General features: G+C 40.9%; 1 protein-coding gene across 1 annotated transcript in view; it reads right to left on the bottom strand.

The window, feature by feature from the left end:
• LOC134876087 (adhesion G protein-coupled receptor L3-like) overlaps positions 1 to 22,642 on the bottom strand; it is a 172,302-nt gene that overhangs the window by 77,701 nt on the left and 71,959 nt on the right. The window contains 1 exon segment of the mRNA XM_063900934.1: positions 3,519 to 3,628. Coding sequence (XP_063757004.1) covers positions 3,519 to 3,628 — 110 coding nt within the window.

Here is a 22,642-nt window from a genome sequence, read left to right on the forward strand (position 1 = left end):
GCACAGTGAGATGCGTACAGGAAGACAGGAACTTCTGGTACATGAGGAATGACTGTTGTGACTTATAGTGCAAATACAAACTATATATGTTCACTTAAATATATTAGCAACGGATGTCAAAATTGCAATTCATTTGACCAATTTTTTTATTGTGATTTTATTATCCTTTTGGGCGGGAACTACAGGATTTAGATCCCAGACCGTTTCATTTTGAAGATGTTTAAAACCCTGTACTGTCCTGGTATCACACACTTTGTTTTCAATCCTGAATGCATCAAACTATTTTGTATTGGTTTCAGCTTTCTATCAGTGCTACAGTACTTACCTCCCTCAATGTGATTCACATATCAAATTATTAAATTGCCTTTTATTAAATCATAAAACCATTTATAACTGCACAACTGTCCCGTTCTTATTACGTGTGATCCAAATGCTTTTATGTACTGACTCACATGCATACATGATAACAATTGTTGGATGGTTTGTTTTACCCCTATTACAACTGATGGAGCACATCAAATCGCAGATTAATAAAATCAATATTGTATCTGCGGCATGTGTATATCGATTTAGCACACTCGATCGCCATTATCAACGGTGTGTGTGATTGTATAATCTAACGGCTTAGAGAGATGTGGAGAAGAGACCAGGTATTTATTCTGGAGGGAAAAAGAAGCTCCACGACCAGAATACAGATGGTGAAGAAGACGAAATAAAGCAGGTAGAGGAGGAAGAGGCAGTGAGACGTTTTAAAGACAAGGTGTAAGTGAGAGTGGGAGCTCGTCAGAGGAATAGAGTCAGGACTCCATGCTGAAGGAGAGCTGCAGTCATGGGCTGCTGCTTTTCTTATTACACACTTAAAACTGTCTGTCAGTCCATCTCAGGAACTTTAAGAGACTTGTGTTAAAAGCCCAGCTTCCGTGTCTTAAAAGCACACACTTTGACCGATTGTCTTATTAAAAAGAGACCAGTTTAAACTCTTCCTCCTGTGACTTTAGGTTATTCTACACACGGAAACAAAGAGAGAGCTCTCTTAACGTGCCTCTGATTGCTTTATTGTGTCGGGGAGCTATCACACATAGATTCATTCACAATAGAAAAATGTGTCTCTAAATCCGTCTCCAGTGACCGTTTGTGATTACACTCTGCTCCCCCGCTCAATGTACAAATAAACGCCTACATGACTTCTGCTATGCATTGCCAGCAGATTTTTTGTACTACTGTGGTGATGAGTACAGTTGCACACAAGTCCCCCCCCACCCGGTACCCTCCCCGGGATGAACCCTTTTAAGACTCAATATGCTGCCAGAAGCAGTTTTAAATGTGGCTTTTGGTAAGGAAGTAAATTATTTTTAAAAAGGTGGGTAGTTTAGGATGACTGTAATTGCGAGGGTCCCATGGGTGTTGCAGTATTTTTATTAAAGAGGACAGCTATTAGCTGATCTAGAAAGAGTGGTATTACTAAGAATGTGCATTGGAGTTTTTTTATATGCTGTCATTATGTGCGATAATGTCTCTAATATGAATTTAGGATGGACATCAGTTGCCTTAAAGGGACAGTACACCCAAAACAATCTATAATACATATTTCTCCTCCTGTATCTTATTTTCTATTTGTTGATTCGAGAGATACTTACAGTACAGATATCTGCCTTCTCTCCATTATAAGAAAACTACAGTAGATTACACTTGGCTAAGTTGGGTATGCAAAGAGCCAACAAATGCATTTAAAGAAAAACTCAACAGCAATATGTCTTTTCTCAAGATAATGCACATGCAAGGAACTTCTGGATCAACTGCCTTTCAATGCATTTGAAAGCCATGTTCTGACGTGTTTCTGTTGATCTATGTCTTAATGCTTTTAATTTTAGTTTTTTACTTCTTTGTTAAGAACTTTGAATTTTCTGTGCGTTTTGATGTACTATATAATAAATCATAAACTCGCCTTGCTATACTCATCAGAATAAAAATATGCCATCAAGGCTATAGACTGACCAAAAACATTCGCAAACTCACTTCCAAACCCAACATACTAGGTAGAAAGTAGTACTTCTACATATTCTCCGCGAACCTGCACTTCTGTTTATTATGACCAGGTTTCTCACGATAATTCGCATACTATGCAGATCAATAAAAGTCAAACTACCCATTAGGGTCATATAATGAGCAAAAACAAGCCCCCAACACTGGGACAACAGTCATCACTAAAAGCTCAAATGACAGCAGCGTAGATAGCAAATCAGAGGGGATCAAGAAGAGATTAAGTCTCTTAATTAAGTTTAAAAGTCAGTATTTTGCACTCAAAGCAAAATGTTTAAATAATGGCGGGAGCTCAGGATGGCTGGAGGCTTGATTAAATTGTGCAGAAGCTTTGGTTAGGTCAGTGTTTTACGTGGACACCATGGAAAGACACTAGATAGAAATATGCATGTTAAAAAAAAAGACCCATCTGTCAGCTCTGGATCACAGGTTCATGGAGGCTGCTGGCAGGCATGAGAGGGCAGGATGCTTTTGATTTGGATTATTAAGTGACCAAACATTTCCAGTTTTATGTCAGTTCTGAGCACAGTGTGTCAGGATGTTGGCTGTAATTGCTGGGACTTTTATGTTCCACTTCAAAGGTCATTACAACACACAACCTCAGGTCATGTGGCAGCATTCATTCCACTTCCTTTCCACGCTGATCTGCCCAAATGTTTCTACAGTGTTTCACTTGCTGCACTAATTAAACCCTTTTTATTTACTCCTTCAGAGATGCCTCACCAGTCTGAATATTAACCGCCGTCCACTGAGCTGAACTGAACCGAGGAACAACACAGGTTTCCTTCTGATGAAAATCAAAGGCCTCTTCTGCTGCAGCGCTAACAGAGACACGACACGATTAGGCATGATTCCACACCGATATCAAAGCGCGTGAACTGTGGGAGGACTGTCTAAAAATGAGCTAACACTCCCTCTGACTGAATACATTAACACATGTTTCATTTCTTTTAAGCATGTTGTTAGCAACGGAAATCCCACAGCTGTGCAATATTCGGTACAGAAAATGTCCATCTATGTGCCTGTTGAATCACTTTAAAACTGTATATACAGTACAAACCTGCATGTTATCATCAATAAATATCCTACAGAGGATGTTGCATGTAAAAAAAGTCAGTAAACTGGCACACTGTTGACATAATTGATGCCATGCGGGATGAAGAAAAACGTTGGTCTCCTGTCAGTTACAACAAAGACTCTTAACGGGTGATAATCAGTGAGTAAACAGAGATATTGTATCAGTTTCCACATGTGAACAACACTGTCAACAATGTTCCTGCACTCACAAAGGCTGTTATCCTTTTTGGATCACAGGAATCATCACGTCTGTCATCTGTTTCCACTGAATGACACATTGGAGATATGTTTAAACATTATGGAGCTCCTCGAGTGTGCAGGATGATTGGCTTGTTGATGAGTCACTGCTCTTATAGAGGAAATGAAAATTAAAGTGTGAGAGAGAACAATGGAGTACGTACTGTAGGGCACACATTCGTACTGGACTTCCAGATATTTGTATGTCCCCGGGCAGGGGTCAGGAAACACGTCTGGTCCAGCCACAACGGCACACTGCGTCCGGTTATTACATCTGAAACAGAGAGCAGAGAAACATCAGACACAGTATAGGCACAAGAAGTGTAATAAAAACAAGTCAAACATTTTACAAAAGAGTAAATGATTATGTATCATTTATTGGGACACATTGCTACATCAAGTTTAAAGAAACAGTGTCTGATTGATGTGAGATCATTGAGCACACAGAGCGAGTGAAGCCTTGTGATTGGAGCAGTGGTGTGAGACATGTTTAATGTTACCAGAGGTCACCCCTCTCTTTAGGTGAGGAGACAATCTGCTGTGTAAATTCATCTCTCTGTTGCAGGCTAAAGTTGAAAGTCATGCACGTGAATCCACCAGGCGTTACTCCGTGTACAGGTCACAGTGTTATTACTGCATGATGGATGGCAGTGATGCTAGTGCAGAGGAGAAGCGTTGGGGGAGGGCTGCACAATCAACTGAGTGCGAAATCAGCTCGAACATGAGATGTAGGTCTTCATTAAAAAACAGAATTATGGTGCCTGGTGCTGTTTTCATGTGCCATTTTGCTATTGGCAGTCATCAATCACAGCCTCACTTCACATGCACGGAGAGAATCTCGCCACACATAATGACAACGCTTATCTCACAACGGTGACTCTTGAATGTACGGACAAATATCGATCAGATGCTGCATCTGTTTGCTAAATAATTATTTAAGGATATGAAAGTGAGCTGCTTCCTGCTACAGAGCAGACACCATGAATCAACTCGATACTCATTTACAGACTGCAATTATCCTGCAATGTATAAGAGGTATTTATTGGTCAGCGTGGCGGGTCACACTGTAAGTCTGCTGAAGGTCAAGACGGGGTCTGACACAATGATTCATACGGCACAATTAAAGGATCCTCTACACCTTAATTAACATTGATTGGCTGCCGACTAATCAATCGAACCAGTGAGGGACAAAGAAAGAAAGAGCCATCTCATTTCAGGCCGACACTGTAATGAGAGATGGTCGTTCCATGTGAGCTTTATAGGTTCCACCCCCCCCTCACCCCCACCACCAACCCCACCCCCACTGCAGTCAGCTGTCTGCAGCACATGAACAGTTAATTCTCAGGCAGTCAAATAAATAAGAGTTCAAGCCTATGAAACGTAGAAACAATTATAGAGGCGGCCACCTAACCCCTGCACCTTCCTCCTCCTCACGACCGTCTCGGTTTAAAGGTTGGGGGCGTATAATCAGCAGGTGAAAACACAAGTTAAGATTAAGTGTCACAAAGAATTAGCGAGCGAGATGGACAGACAAGATCTCACAAGGTTACACACACACACACACACACACACAACACACACACACACACACACACACACACACACACACACACACACACTTTTGGGATAGAAACATGAATAAAGGATTTTTTGGATTGCACCAGAAGGTAAGCTGTCTGGATTTTTTTTATCTGAGTTTGTAATAACTTCCTCTTGAGGGATTAAACATCATAATGTGTATTCAACGTGGATTGCAAACTAAATCCAAGCCTCAACATCTATCTTGACCCTGTATTTTATATCCCTTTGATCACTGCTATGCATTTTTAGCCCGATACACACAGATGGCTCCTGTGGTGGGGAAATAATTAATATTAAATGCAAATCAATAGCAGAGAGGTAGAAAGATCGATAGCAGGAGAAGCTGCACACACACCATGCAACACAACAACTTCACAATTACCAATTAGAGAGATAATCAGGATTTCATCAGAGATGGAGCCCTTTGATCCAGCAGTAGAGGGAAATGGATCAACTCTTAGTGATGTATTTAAATATTTATGGCACTACGTGATGTACATATAGGAGGAAGCAGGTGGGGAGAAACTACTGCAGGCTACATGCTCTAGAACACTGAACATCTGTAAAATGGTGAAGGATTACTTCTGGATACAACCCTCTATCAGAGCTGTGACTCCAAAAGAGGACATACAACTCAATTTTGCAATTTGGCCGCCAAATGCCCTTTTTTTAATCTGCAGTCCACTTTCCCTCCCTTATAGCCTTTACTCCGGTTCCCTCGTCGTTTGTTATAACGGGCAGATTAGAGCAGCGGCTGCCAGCTGACGAGGGGAGATGTGGCACAAAGCAGCAGAGCCCCGTGTAAGCACAAACTGTAATGACTATAATCGCCCGCTGATCCGGCTGCTGCCTCTGATGGACGAGGGCCGAGTCCCCTCAGTCTACCGGCCTCTGACAGCACACTAAATAAATACAGGAATCAATAGGTGAACAATTGAATCAATAAAAGCCAGCAACACTGAAATAACATAAGGAAAAGCAGTATGGGAAATAATCGGTCTGAATTATTGTGACGGATATCAAAAATATGGACTTTACTCTGTCAGCTCCCACTACAAAGTGTGGGTGATGTCTGAATGTGTCAAAGTGTGAATAAAGCTGCTCATTGTGCGGAAGACTCAAGCGAAAGCGCGTGTTGATGATGTTTGTAAAGAGGCTGGCATAAAACATCAAGACGAAATTGACTTTATTCATCACAATTTGAGATTGCTGTCAAAGTGAAGAAGAAAATGTAGAAGAAGTGTGTCTGTTATAGCCTTCTGTGAAATCCTCAGAAAAATGTAATGAATAGCAAAAGCTTTGTTTAAACCGAACTACAATCCGTCATGTTGTGACTCCTGCACACTCTACCCCTTGACTGAACCAAACACAGTATTTCCAGAAAGGGAGAACAGACAATCTGCTGTTGTGTGCCACATATGTGAAAGGGAAACTCCGGATATGGTTTAAGAAACGACAGTGCAGCTTTTGTCAGAGCTGGAAACATGTGTCCACATCGGAGAGTAATAGAAGAAGAGGAGACACTTCTTCTTCTTCTACAGGACTTTTAAATACATGGCTGAGGCATTAAAATTATGCTTAATTGGTACTCAGGGACACAAAGTATGGCAAGAAAAATATCCCCCACACCATTACACCACCACTACCAGTCTGAAACGTTGGCAGGGTGGATCCATGCTTTCATGTTGTTCAGGCAAAAATCAAGAATCATCAGACCAGGCAACATTTTCGAAGTTTGGTGAGTGCCACCAGGTGTGGTCTTCTGCTGCTCTAGCCCATCTGCTCTAAGGTTCCACGTGTTGCGTGCTCAGGAGGTTGTAACTAGTGGTTATTTGAGTTAATGTTGCCTTTAACCAGTCTGGCCAATCTCCTCTGACCTCTGGCATCAACAAGGCATGTTTGCCCGAAGAACTGCCGCTCTCTGGATGTTTCATACTTTTCGGACCATTCTCTGTAAACCCTACAGATGGTTGTGAGTGAAAATCCCAGTAGATCAGCAGTTTCTGAAATAAACAGACCAGCCCATGTGGCACCAACAACCATGCCACGTTCAAAGTCACTTAACTCACCTTTCGTCCCCATTCTGATTTCTGTTTGAACTTGACCATGTCTACCTGCATAAGTTGCTGCCATGTGATTAGCTGATTGGATACTTAAGTTAACAAGCAGTTGAATAGGTGTACCTAATATAGTGGCCAATGAATGTATATTTATTTATTCATATATTTATTTATTTATATATACATATGTTTGATGAAACAGTTAAAAAGAGGAAACACAGACAGTGCCCCACCTGGTCTTTTTTCTCTTGTGTCAGAAAATGCACAACGTGTGCAGTGCAAAGACAGAATGTGTGATGCTATTGTTTGCTCTGTGTATACCAAGCATTGTGTGTCTTGTGAGAGTTTCTATTTGTAGAGAGTGAAGGGAGGGGAGTCGAGGGAGGGGGGGGGGGGGGCGGGGGAGTGACGGACGGGTCAATATCCCCGTCTCTCTGCTGGGACCCATTACGCTTTAGTGATGGTCTTCGCCACCCACGCTCGACTTCATTCATTATCTTTCCCAGCTGCACGCCACCGCATCCATCTTCCCTCATTCAGCCTGTCTGCTGCCGCTGCACAAAAACAACCTCTAAAACTCCACGAAAAACCTACAGAAACATTACGAGGAGAAGGGGAGCCATGGCCTTGAGCACTGTGCATTAACTGTGGAGTAAAACGACAAAGTATTTAAAGGAAACTGTTGAGTGTGTAGTGTAGATCAAAAGACAGATTATCAGTCCCTGTGGAGCACACTGCAGAGGAGGAGATGTTTGAGGTTTTCTGGTGCTATAGAATAATGGATCTTTGATTGGTTTACATTATTTAGAGCTGCTTCAAAGATACCTCATCAACAAACTGGAAAACCATGCTAATACTAGGATCTGCTTGTGCGTCGACTCAGCAGGATTAGGTGTGTTATAGAATTCAGTAATAACACAATCGTTTTTATGTATTTTAACTCATTGGCTTCTGATCAAGGGACCTTTCAAGTAAGATAATTATTGCAAACAACTTTTTAAATTAATGTTTTGTTGGTTTTCACAACAGTTCATGTCATCTACGGAACTATCAAATGCACAAAGCAAAGATGCAGCATGTACCACAGCAAAGAACCCAATTGCATTGCATTTGGGAATTGAGGGTAAAACATTTACAAAACAACATTCACAGAATCACCTCTGTAGAGGACAACCTCAAACCTAAGATGTATTTGTTTTACTTGAACAACTGCTAAACTCTTACAGAAATGTTTTACTTGATGTTCTGTTTTTCTGCGATTCAAAGCATGAACAGCATAACAGGAATATATCATTCACCCTGGAATAAATACTGCAAAATCCTCCTAGAATGATAAAATATGGCATCTATCTGAGCATTACGACAGAGAGAATGTGAGAAGTTATGGAAAACGACACCAGTTTATCCTGTGTTATAAACATGCAGAGGTGTCAGTTGACTTGCAATCATTTTACTGACAGCTACATACATCCCATAATAACACATGCTGAACTCTATCATAGAAGGTTATTCTGTATCTGATTTACTCAAGACACATCCGTGCATTTGGTAAGAAATGACATTTTAACCCTAGAGGTTGTATAGGAGCGCACATATATTTATTAGATACATCTTCAAACAACCCACACACAGAAACACACCAGCTATACATTTATAAACACACTGACAAATTATCTATAATGGCACCGCTGCATGCACACAGTGAATTATGTTATTATGGTAAAGCTGCAGAGTTGCTTTTCCAAACACCACAAGCGCAGATTAAAGGCAGCAGAGGAAGATGGGAGTGGATGTATACATCATAAATACAAAGGCTGAGTGTGGGAGTGCGGGATTTAAAGTGCCGTCGCTGGAGGGGCTCAGTGTTCTCAAGTGCTTAACTTCTTAAAAACACGTGTGCACCTACATGTTCACAATGATTGATCAGTGTGAATACTCACAGGGTGGCATTAGCAGCAAAGCTCTGTCACTGTGTGTACAAACATATGGGTGATAAAACATCTGCCATCTTTCTGTTTTATAGGATTAACTATGTGGAAATAAGCAGAAATTAATAAAGTCCCCTATGGCTGATACAGAAGATGTTCACGAGCTATATGGATGACCTTTATTAAGTATGCTGCATGTTAAGCGTTAAGGACGGTAAAACAAAGATCAACTCTGATCATCTCACAAAGGACTCCCTGCTTACATAAATTCAATGTGATTTCTATTTCCCCCCCAAAAAATCAACATCTGAGCATGCTTTTTTTTTATCCTCCTGACAAGCATAATCCCTCTCAGCCATTCACACAGATTAGTAGCTTTCATAAGATTTTACATCATACACTTTCCCTCACTCTAATATTGTGTTCGGGAGATAAGCCGCAGTGCAATGCAACAACAACCTGGGAGAAATGCCGTGGCACTCAAATATAATACACCCCGTTTGAGTATTTTAAATATCATACTGAGAATTTAAGAATGTGGATGCATCCATACAGTCCTTGTACTTGGCCATAGTCCAGGAGAATAATGCTCAGTGACAAACCCATGCTCAGATATGTCTGAGAAATATAAAAATTGGTTAAAAAGTGTTCCATCTCTGATCTGATTTCCTCGCATCCTGCCTCCGGATTCATGTTGCATTACAGTTTATGCACTTTTATAACTACTTAGTTTGAAGAAGAAATGCATCCAAGGCTGTTTTTATAAGCACTTGAGACTATAGTGGATGTGCACATCCATATGTAGTCAACTATATGAAAAGAGACTGTAGGGCAAAGACTAATGTCCACATATGTGGTCACGATGAGTTCAAGTCTCAACATATAGAGCCTGAAAACAGCACAGCAGCAAATCCTCTGCTTTCTTCACATTTGTGTATATTTGGTGTTACTAAAATATTTGTTATACTCATGTACTGCTGATTTATGAACTGATTTAATATAAAGATCTGAAGCAAACAGGAACAAATTATTAACTGACCAGATAAATCAGATCTAAAACGTGTATTGGTATTCAAGATAATTAACAACGATGCTTCTCGATGATTAAGGACATATTTTTGGTGTAGCTGAGTAAACAGGCAGAACCTTTAGAGCTGCTCTTAATGCAAACACAAACATCTACCAGTGCCCAATCTGATTTCTTATTTACAGCCATAAAGCATTGGAATATGCTTCTAGCTGAGCCTAAAACATGCACAGATTTCCACTCTTTTCCATGGTGCAAACGGATATTGCAACACGTAAATTGTTCCTGTGAAACAGCCTTATTGTTGATGTTCACTTCTCTTGTGGCTTTCTGACTAATAGAAGAAAAACTAACTCTCCGCTGCATAGATTTTTTGGGATGTTCATTTGTCAGTCTGCACATGTTTTCGAGGTGAGGCCAGACAAAGGTTAACACCCCCCGGGCATGCACCCCTCCAACGATGAGAGCTGCTTCACTGAGGAATGTTTTCACCTTAGACCGACTGCTGTTCTCCAAACCAGAGATCTAAACCACCCAATGCTTCATGGGTGCAAACAGCTCTTTAAAGAAATGCATGGATCTACATCAAGAGAAAATAATTACAGTTAATCAACACAACTAGGTGTAGTTTGGAATTTAGCTGATCAATAAGACGCATTTTGAGCTGCAAGATGGCCCTAGGGTAAAGACTTGCACAAGAATATCTTCACACATTTCCTCTTTATTCTGTATTCGCACAGCTTTGTGGCTGCTAGTAAATCTTTTCTAAGTATCAGAAATGTGAGTTTTACTCAGAGTCATTTTGTGTGTGTGAGAGAAAGACAAACTGTGCCCTCCTCAGAAGATGTTTACTTCACCTTTAGCCCTAACAGCTTGCTCCTAAATCTGTTTTAGTGCAAGAGGAGGAATAAAGTTAGCTTTGCTATGAGACATAAATGTTAAAAATAATGCTTGTTTATATATCCCTGGGACACGTCACACTCCAATATCGTAGCAATAATTCTGAATGATTCTCCTCCTCTGGTTATTTTAAAGAGATCCTGCAGATCAAACTTTCTCAGCTAGCCTCTCTGAAATTAATCCATCTATTTTGCTGTCACAACAGGTAGTAGGTGATGCAATTTCTCTCTCCGCCTGAAAGGTCAATCCGTGCTTCTGCACATGTTGCAGTCATCTCTCTGGCTGTGCACACCTAAACTCCATTACGCTTTAAAACTGGCACATGCTGCAGGGCGCTGGGGGAGGGTGACGTTTCCAAATTCAACAAATTTCTGATCTAAGTTAATCCAGTAAAGGTGTTTTTATCAGGGGAGTGCGGTCAGAGTTATGTGTTGTTAATAAAATGTAGTATAATAACTCATTTAAGGATTTCATTTACTGCAGTTTGATTGTATTCCTTCACAGACTGGTGATATGTCTTTGAAGACAATAGAGATTGTGATGAATTCTTTGACTCGAATGCGAGGGCCTTCTCATGAATGCATCACATGCACAGCTTATCTCTGCTTTAGAAGAAGGGACACTGCAGACATGAGTGTCTGCCTTCTGTCTCCAAAGGGCAAAGATAAACTCTGCAGAATAATCCGCAGCCATTTCCTCGCGTGTCAGGAGATACAAATCTTGAAGGCTGTGCAGCTCAAAGGAGAGCAGAGAGCAATGTTTTATTTAATGTTGATAGTGATTCCAAGTTCTGCTAATATTAGTTTAAGTCTTCCTCTCTCTTACACAAACACATAGTGAAGTGCAGCCAGAGAGGATATTACAATAAATAATGCATCATCAGCGCTCTGTTTGTCTGTTTTAACCTGTAAAACAACTCAATTCAGCTCTTATATTCTTGAGAAATGGTCATTTTAATACAGATAACCATTATTATGTGCTCTTTTTATATCGTTATAGAAATGGCTGCAAAGCAGAGTTGAGTGTCATAATACATGCAGAGATGTATGATTCATATGATGCATCACAGCACGCGCTCTCCTGTCAATACATCCTCTGACTGCTCCGTTCAAAGCGATGCAAGAAGGATTTCTGCTGTAGAGAACCTCACTATGCATGGCAGTTTACAAGATACAACATCAGTTTCCATAATGAAGCTGTTTCCTTTCAGTTAAAAGATACAAATCAATTGCACTGGAAACTTTTGCTTGCATGGAGGGCATTTCTTTGTTAAAAAAAATGTAAAGAAACTCTCAAGGCTGAATGCAGGAAGTAACACATTATTTTGAGACGGAAGTTAAAATGGGTCAAATAAAAGGTTATTTCCACTTTCTTGTTCAGTGAAATATGTTTTTAAAATGTGCTACTATAAGAAAAATATTCATTGAATGGAGAATCACACCCACAACATGGCTGCTGTTCGTCACACAAGCCTACAAACCATTATTTAAATTCATCTCACATTCAAAGTAAACAAAAATAAAGTATAAATAAAGATTAGTGCATGATTTAAATTTCTGTCACTCGTCTAATCTGCGGGTATAAGTATGTAAATCATACCGCCCACGTGTGTGTGCAGGTGCAGATGGAGGATTGAAATGTGCAATAACTCCACAAATTGATTTGTTTGGTGGGTGAGGCTTATTCACTGGGGCCTGCCCGTCTAATGATTTACGATTTCCAGGATGAATTTTTCTATTCTCGCCAACAAATGATGCTGCTCCTATCTTCCTGGTGACGTCTGATTTATCTCCTGCTGGAGACCCTCGGGACTTTCAGCCCGCAGGCCCATTTCAGGCTGAGCCTTATTCCTGCAGGGATGTGTAAAAATGAGGATTGGGTCATATTTTCTTTTACCACATATGAATAATAATGTGCCACATATTGAAGGGAAACAATAATTTGATGTGCAAAGGAACATTTCTGCTGTGTGCCTAATTGAAGTATAGCATCTCTGCAGGCGCACGCACATGCACACACACACGCGCACACACACACACACACACACACACACACACACACACACACACACACACACACACACACACACACACACACACACACACACACACACACACACACACACACACACACACACACACACACACACACACACACACACACACACACACACACACACACACACACACACACACACACACACACACACACACACACACACACTCTGAATACACTCCTCCCGCAACATTAAGGCATCCATCCTGAAAGTTTCCACTGACAGGCGCCACTGAATTGCTGACCAGGGTTAGCCTTTTGAACTCGTCCTGCTGAGACTCTGAGCCCATCTCAAGAGCATCTCAGCCAGCGACAGATTCTCGGGCCAGATACCCAGGGTGCCTCTCTGCTGGCCTCCACGCTGACGGTCGGGGAATAAAAACACAGAAATGCCACAGCTTTGACTTTTCAAGGCTTCCAGTCCTGTTTGTTACGCACAAAGAGCGATGGCTGCTGCTGCTTGCAGTCAAAGGACTTCTTTGAGGAGATTATGTGGCTGCATGCACCGCACAGCGACAACAAAAAAGATTTTAATCCCTTCCTTGCACCATTATTCAATCTCCATTTTGGAAAATTGGAGGAAATTCTGAGGCTTTTCTGAACAATGAAGCAAAAACTACTTGCAGCAAATAGAATTGCATTTTGTATTTATAATCTATACACAGATCAATAAGCAGACTGTATCACTGATCCCCCCCCTCTCTGACTCTCTCTCTCCACACACAACCACACGCCTTCAAGCAGAGATTTTTCACTTCCAGTCGCTGTCACCATGGTAACTTCCTATGTCCGACTCGGGCCAGTGTGTGCTTCCAGCTCTTTCCTCCTTCAAAGCTCTTTTTCAAAGGCTAAACCCGCATTGCTTCACTGAGCGTTACACAAAGAGCCTCGCCTGCAGGAGGGTGCTAATTACGACGTGAGACAAAGAGAGGAAAAGGTGCCTCTAATAAACAAAGCAATCTATCAGTACACGCCACAAGGTGTTCCTTTACAGCTGTATCATCATAATCCTTCAAGATAAACAGAGAGTGTACATGACCTTGCAGATTTTTGTCATTTCAAATGTGCAAGCATCCTCTTTAAACATTCAAAATGGCCACTTGTGTCTTGGCAGAGCAACAAACAAATATTCCCGTGTTGACCGATCAATAGGAGACCCCCCCCTCCTGTGTGACCTCCCTTATTCACATCTCAATAATGAAAGAGGTTATGAATAACCTTAGCGCTCGATACAGGCGGGGTCAGCGTCGGTGGCTCGGCAGGAGTCCAGGCTTGCATCGGCATGCAGGATATCGCCGCGGGTCTTAAGGACGGTCCTGAAGGAGGCATCAGGGGGATTAAAAGCTCTGGCCTGACTGAACTCTGGTGTCAATACGCCCAAGGTACTGTCAGTCACACCTCAAGTCTGAAGGGAAAGTAATTTACTGGCCGTGAAAGGCACAAAGTCACTAGAAGATGCATCAGTTATGTTAATGGAACTGCGGCAAAACACATCTTTAGCATGATAACATATTTAACAATCCCAACATCATTACTGAAATAGACAATTGGATAGTAATCAATACACTGCAGATGATCACTACAACCTTATCTGTCAGACCATTAAAACGGCAACTAATTATTGTTTTCATTATTGATTATTCTGTCAATTTAGTTTTTATTATTTAGTCTTCAATGGCATTTGACAATGGGTGGTCCTTGGACACAACAGAGAACTGCGAGTTGGATTTGATTATAATTTTGTGCAAATTGGCCCCATTAAAATATGTTAAATTAGCAGCTGGAAATTCAGACAACTACTATTGGTTTATTTGGATACTAAAAAAAAACCTTTTTGTTTCCCAGGATGCATTTATTGAATGATTTCCACACATATTCTGCTTGAAAAAAAACTAATTTGTGTTCGTTGAATTTACTAATCATGCAATGGAGATGCTTGGCACTTTAGTTAGTTTCTGTTTTTCAGATGTGTGTAAACATTACAGTGTCTGCAGCTTTATTTCAGACACCTTTTCCCTGCCTCAGATTTATGCAGGGCATCAAGGTGAGAGAGGGAAGAGGAAGAACAGAGACGGATATAGTTCTGCCCCGTCCTGTACTCACAGAGATGACAAGGCGTTCCTTGTGTTTGGCCACACGCAGCACCACTGTCCCGGTGAATTTGTCAAGAGAAGTCAAGACATTTAGTTGTCTTTTAACTTCCACACCAACAGGTCTCCTGAGACTCTGCCTGAGGAGGAGGAGGAGGAGGAGGAGGAGGAGGAGGCTGAGGAACAAAGTGAAGACTGTCATGCTGTCTGTTTGTTTCTGCTCCGCTTGTTCCTCAGCGCCGTTATGTATCTGGTGTCAAAGTGTGTTTGTAGCAGAAGATTTATTGCACTGCGCTTTGAAACAGGACGGTTTTTTGGAGCGGACTCTGTTGTGCTGGACATACATTTTGTTATCCTCACCTAATTCCATCATTGCTGCTATCTGTTATGACCTGAGGCCTGTCTCACAGAGCGGGATTAGTGGACAGCAGGCTAACTTTGGGCTTAACCCTCGCTGCTTCTCACAAAGACTTCTCAAGTTCACACCGAGCACTGCTGCCATGGCTGCCAAAAGCCGCACAACAAACCTCCAACAATGTTTTCTTTCAGACCTCTTGGTAAATATGCACAAGCACTTCGAAAAGGAAGGAAAAAGCTGCTTTCTCATGGAGCACAGAGTGACATCTGCAATAGGGAAACAGATGATGAATTTATTATATCAGTAACACAATTAGTATTAACTTGAATCAGCGTCTCCTTCCAATAAATACTATGCAGCTAGCAACACTTGTAATGCATTAGTAAGTATTAATAACTGCTAAGTTATTCTCCAGTACTCCTTAAAGCCACATGTTCAGATTCTAAAAATGAAAAGGCTGGAGATATGATGTTCATGTATTGACCTGAATAGAAAATATTCAATAGGCAGCTCTTATAAAATTCAGATTGTAAGGTCTTGCCTTCAAACTCTTCTCTGAAGCACCTTTTTTTTTTGTTGCTTGTTTTCTATAACTAACTGGAATTAACTTGTTCATGCAGCTGCAGCAACATCATTTCCCGACAGGAATTAACATTTAAATTGTGTATGTTATTAAATATACAGCTGTTATGCGTTTTGCTTGATCATCACCTCCATCATGTCCAATTGCATTATGAGAAAGGCCTCAGATTTACGTGTGATGGAAATGGCTCTGAGATAATGAGCTTCTAACATTAACACATATGTATGCATGTGTTAAGATACCTGGAAAATGGCCTGTGAAATGGCCTTGTACCATGTGATGTCAAGCAAAATTCAAATTCTGATCTAAAACCTAGTCAAACACAGGCTGATGACCAAGTAAAAAAATGAGCAGCATTGTAAACAACAGTATCACGGATCAGTGAGCGCTACACAAACTCCATCAACTTCTCAAGGTGACGAGAGAAACCTGATGCAGTCAGAAACAAACATGGCGCGGGGGGAGTCTCTGAAGCTCCATCTTTAATCTCTGCTGCATCCCTCTTCATTATTTTCTACCAACAAAAAACGTCTGACTCACTCTGTCCTTTACAGACTTTCCAAGTATCCTTCCACCTCTATACTGCTGGTGCAGCACAGGCACAAATTGCATTCCTTGAAGATTTTTTGTGGAAAAAATAAATAAAAGCAGAGTCCATCAAAAATAGGTGAGCAATATTATTTGCTATGTTTATAATGAATTACAGAAATGTTAGGAGCTTTCCGGAAGATAAACGTAGAGTAATTGCCATTTTGGGTGTTCTAAAACGTGTTATGTTTGGGTAAAACATTTTGTTTTATCTTAAACTCATTGCAAAGTAATACTAAATAACTCAGGGTTAAATAGGGTCAAACAGACTCATTTCACTCAGAATCCATGATTTTGGTCTTGACAGACCATTCTGTGCACTTCATTTGTCCTGACTGTAGTTGTTGAGCCATTTATTTTTGAAGTTTTAATTAACTAAGTGACCCTGCTAAGATTTCAGAACAGATGCAATTGATTTTGGTGTTCTGCCAACCTTTAATTCTTCTAAAATCAAGAGCTTAGAATCACTGCGGGGTCCCTTACAGCCTTCCGCTACTCACTGAACATTTAGCTCCATTTCAGCACCAACATTTTCAAGAAAAAGGTGACATCTTAAAATGCACCTTCCTTAAAATGTCTCCATACAAAGGACCACCACGGTCCGTGTCTGAGGAGAGCACTGATGGAATTAAAGCTCATGAATAAGAATGAATGAGCACTCTCCCGCTGTGTTATATTGACATGCTCCCTGGTCAGAAAATAGCACAGCATAATTAGCTTTCACAAGCAAGTGTGAGACCAGCAGGAGACCTGAAACACAGACTGGACCGTCTACAGGAAGGTGTGCACCTGCGAACATCAGGGGAACGATCAATCAGGGTCGATCAATGCCTATTTCTTGCAGAATGCATCTACCTGTGCACAGGAAGCCAATGTGGAGTCATTGAATGTGCAGATATGTATGTTTGTGATATATGAATCAAGATCGTGTGATAGGATGAAAAGCTTTCGAACCGAGCCTCTACATTTCAAAGACAACTATGCAAAGACTATTTCAAATAACTTCGGTTCAAGCTCCCTGAAGACTTTAGTTTGGATTGAAAAGAAAATATGATCACGACTCAAGTTTAAACCTTGCAAATCCCAAAAATACTAAATGAGGCAAGATGGAGATTATCAGGACAACTTAAACTGTGTCCCTCACTTAAAAGAAAAGGGGCGGCAAATTAATTAATCGACTTCCATGAATTTTAACGCACAGGAAGTCATGCTCAACAGAATCAAGATACAAGCTGGATGTTTCAATATGGAAATGCATAGAGTTCAAGTGGTGCACACGTCATGAATATTCAGCTGATGGGGCTGGATCAAAGTGAATTATGTAACTGTGTTATGCAATATTGATTACAAGGGTGTCATCAGGTTCTCATCTCAAAACTGATTCATTTTGTTTTAATTTTCTTTGCGTATTAACCATGCAGGTGGAAGATCAAACAGGGATAATTGCACCATTTTTAATTGATGAGGATTTACCATTTGTCATGTTTCAAAGAAGGAGAAATCCACAGAGATTCAAAGAATAAAGAGTGAATAGGATTCCCAAATGTAGATAGCTCCACATATATCCTCTTGCAGAAATCTAACAAGGAAGCAGAAGACAGTGTGTGAATGAGAGCGGTCAGATCTTTCTCGAGGCGCTAACGTGAGTCGAGCAGGAAACAAGATGAAACCGCTGCTGGTCTCGCTCCATTTATTTCCTCCTGCCAAGGTTAGAGGGCAGGTGGCGTTAATGTAGATTTTGCACCCCTCACAAACACAGCAGCAGCAGCACCCTGTGGATTGTGTCCACTCATTCATGCACAGCATGAGCTCATTAGAAAAAGGGTGATGTGACAGAGTCAAAAAGAAAAAGGATACCATTAAAGTGAAATAAAGAAATGGAGACATGGGAAGTGCTGAGGAGGGCAAAAGGGATTCATGGAGGAGCAGTAATTGAGAGGACAGGAAGGACACAGAGAGAGGGGGTGATAGTGGGATTAAGAGAGGTAGAAAGTGCCTCGTAATGCCGACTGGGCAATGGCTGCAGGCTCTCTCAGCTGAGTACTCCATCCATCGTTTCAGAGGTACTGGAGGACCTAAAGACTAAACTCTCAAACAGCAGTCATTTTGATGCAGGGTTAAAGCCAACCAAACATCTGACTTCACAGACACAGAAACACATTTTACATATCCATGAAAAAGGCTGGAAGTCAGACTACAGCAGCAAAAATTAGAATCATTGCGGGAAAGGAGTAAGACTGTTGAAAGCTGCTCATTGCTTAGACACACACAAGGATAAGACTGATAAATGGGGTACATACACTATATGGTTTAAGATGAGAACTTAATACTGGAGATGCACAACTGCCACTGATTGGTAAGGGATTTTAAGTCAATGACGTTAAAATAAATTCTGTTCTAAAGAATTAAAATCGTGTTCAGAGAAGCCCAGTAGGGTCTCAAAGCCAAAGACAATGCCACACATCTACTGTACCCATCTCTTGCAAGTCACTTGCAAATACCTTTCAGAAAATGTAAGCATATAAACTCAAAGGCAATCATTGCAACCATCGCTAGATCAAGGTTTATCTCCAGTATGTCCAGTCTCATTAAAGAGACCCTATATTTCTCATTTTCAGGCAACAAAAGCAGGTGTCAGAGAGAGTACCTTTTCCAATCCTCTTTGCACAATAAAAAGAGTGTGTGTGATTAATACATTGAATTAGATATGCATATTTTTACACACAACGATATCACAGCAGTGCCAAAGCTCAGACTGAAGCAGTTTGTAAAAGTTGTTTATGACTGTATAAAGAGAATACTCCCCACAATAATCCTCTTTACACGACAGTCCACAGATTTGTGGATTATTTTTTTCTCTAAACATAAATTGTGTGCTCACCCCTATCAAATTGAATCGAAACCATTACATCTTTCTAATATTGTACTGCTGTTCAAAATGCATTGGAGCATTACAAATAGGATGCGTATACGTTTAAATGAAGGTAATGCCTCGTGCAGCAGGGTTTTTGGATGTGGAAATAGGGATAAGAATGCTCAGTGACAGGAGAAAACAGAAATAGAATCGGAGGATGAAACCCTCTTTATTTGTCACATACATGCACACAGCAGAGCACACACAGTGAAATTAGTCCTCTGCATTTAACCCATCCTAGTACTAGGAGCAGTGGGCAGCTATCGTGCAGCGCCCGGGGAGCAATGGGGAGGGGGGATTGGAGGTGTCCGGTGCCTTGCTCAAGGGCACCACAGCAGGGCCTAGGAGGTGAACTGGGACCTCTCCAAGTAGCAGTCCACTTTCCATATTTCAAGTCTGTTCGGGGACTTGAACCGGCGACCCTACGATTCCCAGTCCAAGCCCCTACTGACTGAGCCACTGCTGGACCAGAAAAAAGTACCTGGAGAGTTTTTATGTGGAAATATATGTCCATAATGAGGAAGTCTTTCTAAACTTGATGTATTCAATTGAAATGTTCTGTAATTGAAATTAATTTCTATCAATTCCTACAGTATATAATCCCTGATACAATGTCACTACTGTTGTATATATATCTGTATATATCGTATAAATCAACATTGTTATTTACTCAGGTAAGTCTACAATTGCTGATGTTCAGAGAGAAGTCATTTTTTTATGGTTAAGTGCTGGCCGGAGAAGATGGAAGAGCACACAGGAAGTTGTGTTCCTCTTTCCAAAAAATACACCATAAATCTGCATACGTGGACTTTTTTGTTTAATCTTCGGGGGGAGATGATGAACAGCCAGGGAAGTTATTCAAGATCTCTAAAAGTTGCATGCCCTCTCTGTGTTGCAGGGAAGAAATGGATCCACTGCTTCAGGGCAGAAGCAAGAGCCATCAAATGTGTACGTTTCCTATTCCCACTTGCCAATTAAAAACAAGAAGAACCAGCAACCCTATGGGGGGGAGCAAATATCAGAAAGAGTGGAAGAAAAGGCTCCCTGCTCTCTGACTAAACCACCTGCTCCTGTCTGAATTAGCCCTTTCTTTAATGTTTGCACTCATCCAAGTGAAACTCACTCCCAGAGCAGACAAATTAACTGCAGCCTCCTACTTTTCCAACATGTTATAAAACCCCATGTTTAGAGCCACTACTTGTAATTTGACTCAAAAAGACCCGATGACCAGGCACAGGCTTCCTGAGGGTAGGATGAGGCTGCCCGGAATACAAACACTTAAAAAACTTCTGGATTGTTCAGCAAAGGGCTCAACTTGTACGGCTATAACAAAGTCTATGGGGCATTCTGCTCAGAATCCAAAAATGGACACCGTTACGGTCGATTCAAACCACTGGCTCGGTCGGAGTCAATCCATTTCTCTTTTATCTCCACCTCCTGAGAGATACCAATCCTCCGTATGGGGAGATGTCTTCAAACATTTCCCATGTGCTACCCAGAGCTTCCTTTTCCCGTCTAATCACCTCACAGTCTGGTACGGCCTCATCTGGAGACCTGCTGACTGCAGGGGCTGCAGGCTGGAAATTTATAGCAACTAATTGGCCAAAATTGAATGCGGCAGCCTCTGATCAAAGTAGGGATACAGGCGGAAAATGAGACAGCATAATGAATGTCAGGTGATGTCATTGAATTCAGAAAAGAAAGAAAAATGTTTTCAAACAGAGGAGTTACACAAGGCCATGATGCAAAAAAAAAATGTCACCGCTCTCTGTCGAAGCTTTTATTAATACCTGCGCATATTAATGCCGGCTGCAAACCACCCACCACTCTCTATTTGTTAATATCACTACAACAGGCGGTTGTCCCCCGCTGCGCTCATCGGTCATGTTTTTGTTCTGTAATTGTCAGGTGCTCAACAGATAATTGTATCACGGAGAAACAGCCTCCAACGTCAGACAAACCAAACACTCACGCTGCATAAAAAGGAGAAAGAATGGACCTCAGAAAACCTCTGCTGAGTGATGCATTCTAAATATGCACTCCATATAATCTAATCTGTTTTATGCATAAGGTTAAAACAAAGTAATTACTTGCTTTGTATCTCTAGAAGAGGTAGTGGATTATTCCATATGATTTAGACCACACAGTCTTCTTTATAAACACTCCGCCTAATACAACCTTTAATTTAAAGCAGCACCTGTTTGATATTTGCCCTTCCAACATTGCAGCCATCCCATTGTTTTGGGAGCTAAATGTTTATGCAAACCTTGACTTTAAACAAGGGAGGCCACTTGTGATGGAGCTCTGTGGGTCATGCATGAGCAACAAGCATATTACACTCACATCTGCTCAGCATGATAAGCTCTCTTAATGTCAATGGCAGCTGTCTATTTGCTTATATTAAAGACTGTATTAAATATTTAAGGCGATGTTATGAATATGAATGTGTTTCAGCTTTTGTGAATGCATTAGGAAACTGAAAGGTACACTAATTCAGCAAAAAGGACGACTTTTAAAGGCATAGGGCTACAGAACGCTAGGCTAAAATATCCAGATCTTTATTTGGGTCAAGTAAAAGAAAAACGCTATATCCTACATTTCCCACAACGCATCTTCAAAGAATCTTTAATCATATCCCCCTGCTATATGCCCACGTCTTTTTTTTAATTTTACATTTTATGTCCTAGGTTGAATTAAATAAACCAGATTGCATCATTAGGATTAAAGTAGTGGGGTGCAGCTTCATTAATAACATAGAAGTATTTTTTTATTCTTTAAAGATAAATACCAAGCACTTCATGCAAACATCCATCTTACGTTTTATGTTGAAACGCTTTAAAGCCATTGTTGATCAAACACTGTGATATCCTTTTAGGCTAAAAATCAAAGGACAAAGGACGAGTGAGATTATAAACAGATGGTCACACTGTGTGTCTCCACACCCTGAGAATTGAGGGCGAGTGAGGACAGGTAGGCTTGAGGTTGTGATTTAATAAACATCCCACTGTTGTGTTTCTGTTTCTCTATATATGTATATTTACAATTACTTTTTAGTGCCCTTTACTCACTTTAAAGACATATTGGGGTGTTCTTCTTTCCTGTAGTGTGTTATGTATAGGGTTTTGTGCGTGTAATCTTTCGAGCATGACCTTTAACATTATGTTTAGTTTTGATATTATGTATTCATCCCAAATAAGGAACCTT

The sequence above is a fragment of the Eleginops maclovinus genome, chromosome 14 (assembly GCF_036324505.1).
Source record: "Eleginops maclovinus isolate JMC-PN-2008 ecotype Puerto Natales chromosome 14, JC_Emac_rtc_rv5, whole genome shotgun sequence".
NCBI lineage: Eukaryota > Metazoa > Chordata > Actinopteri > Perciformes > Eleginopidae > Eleginops > Eleginops maclovinus.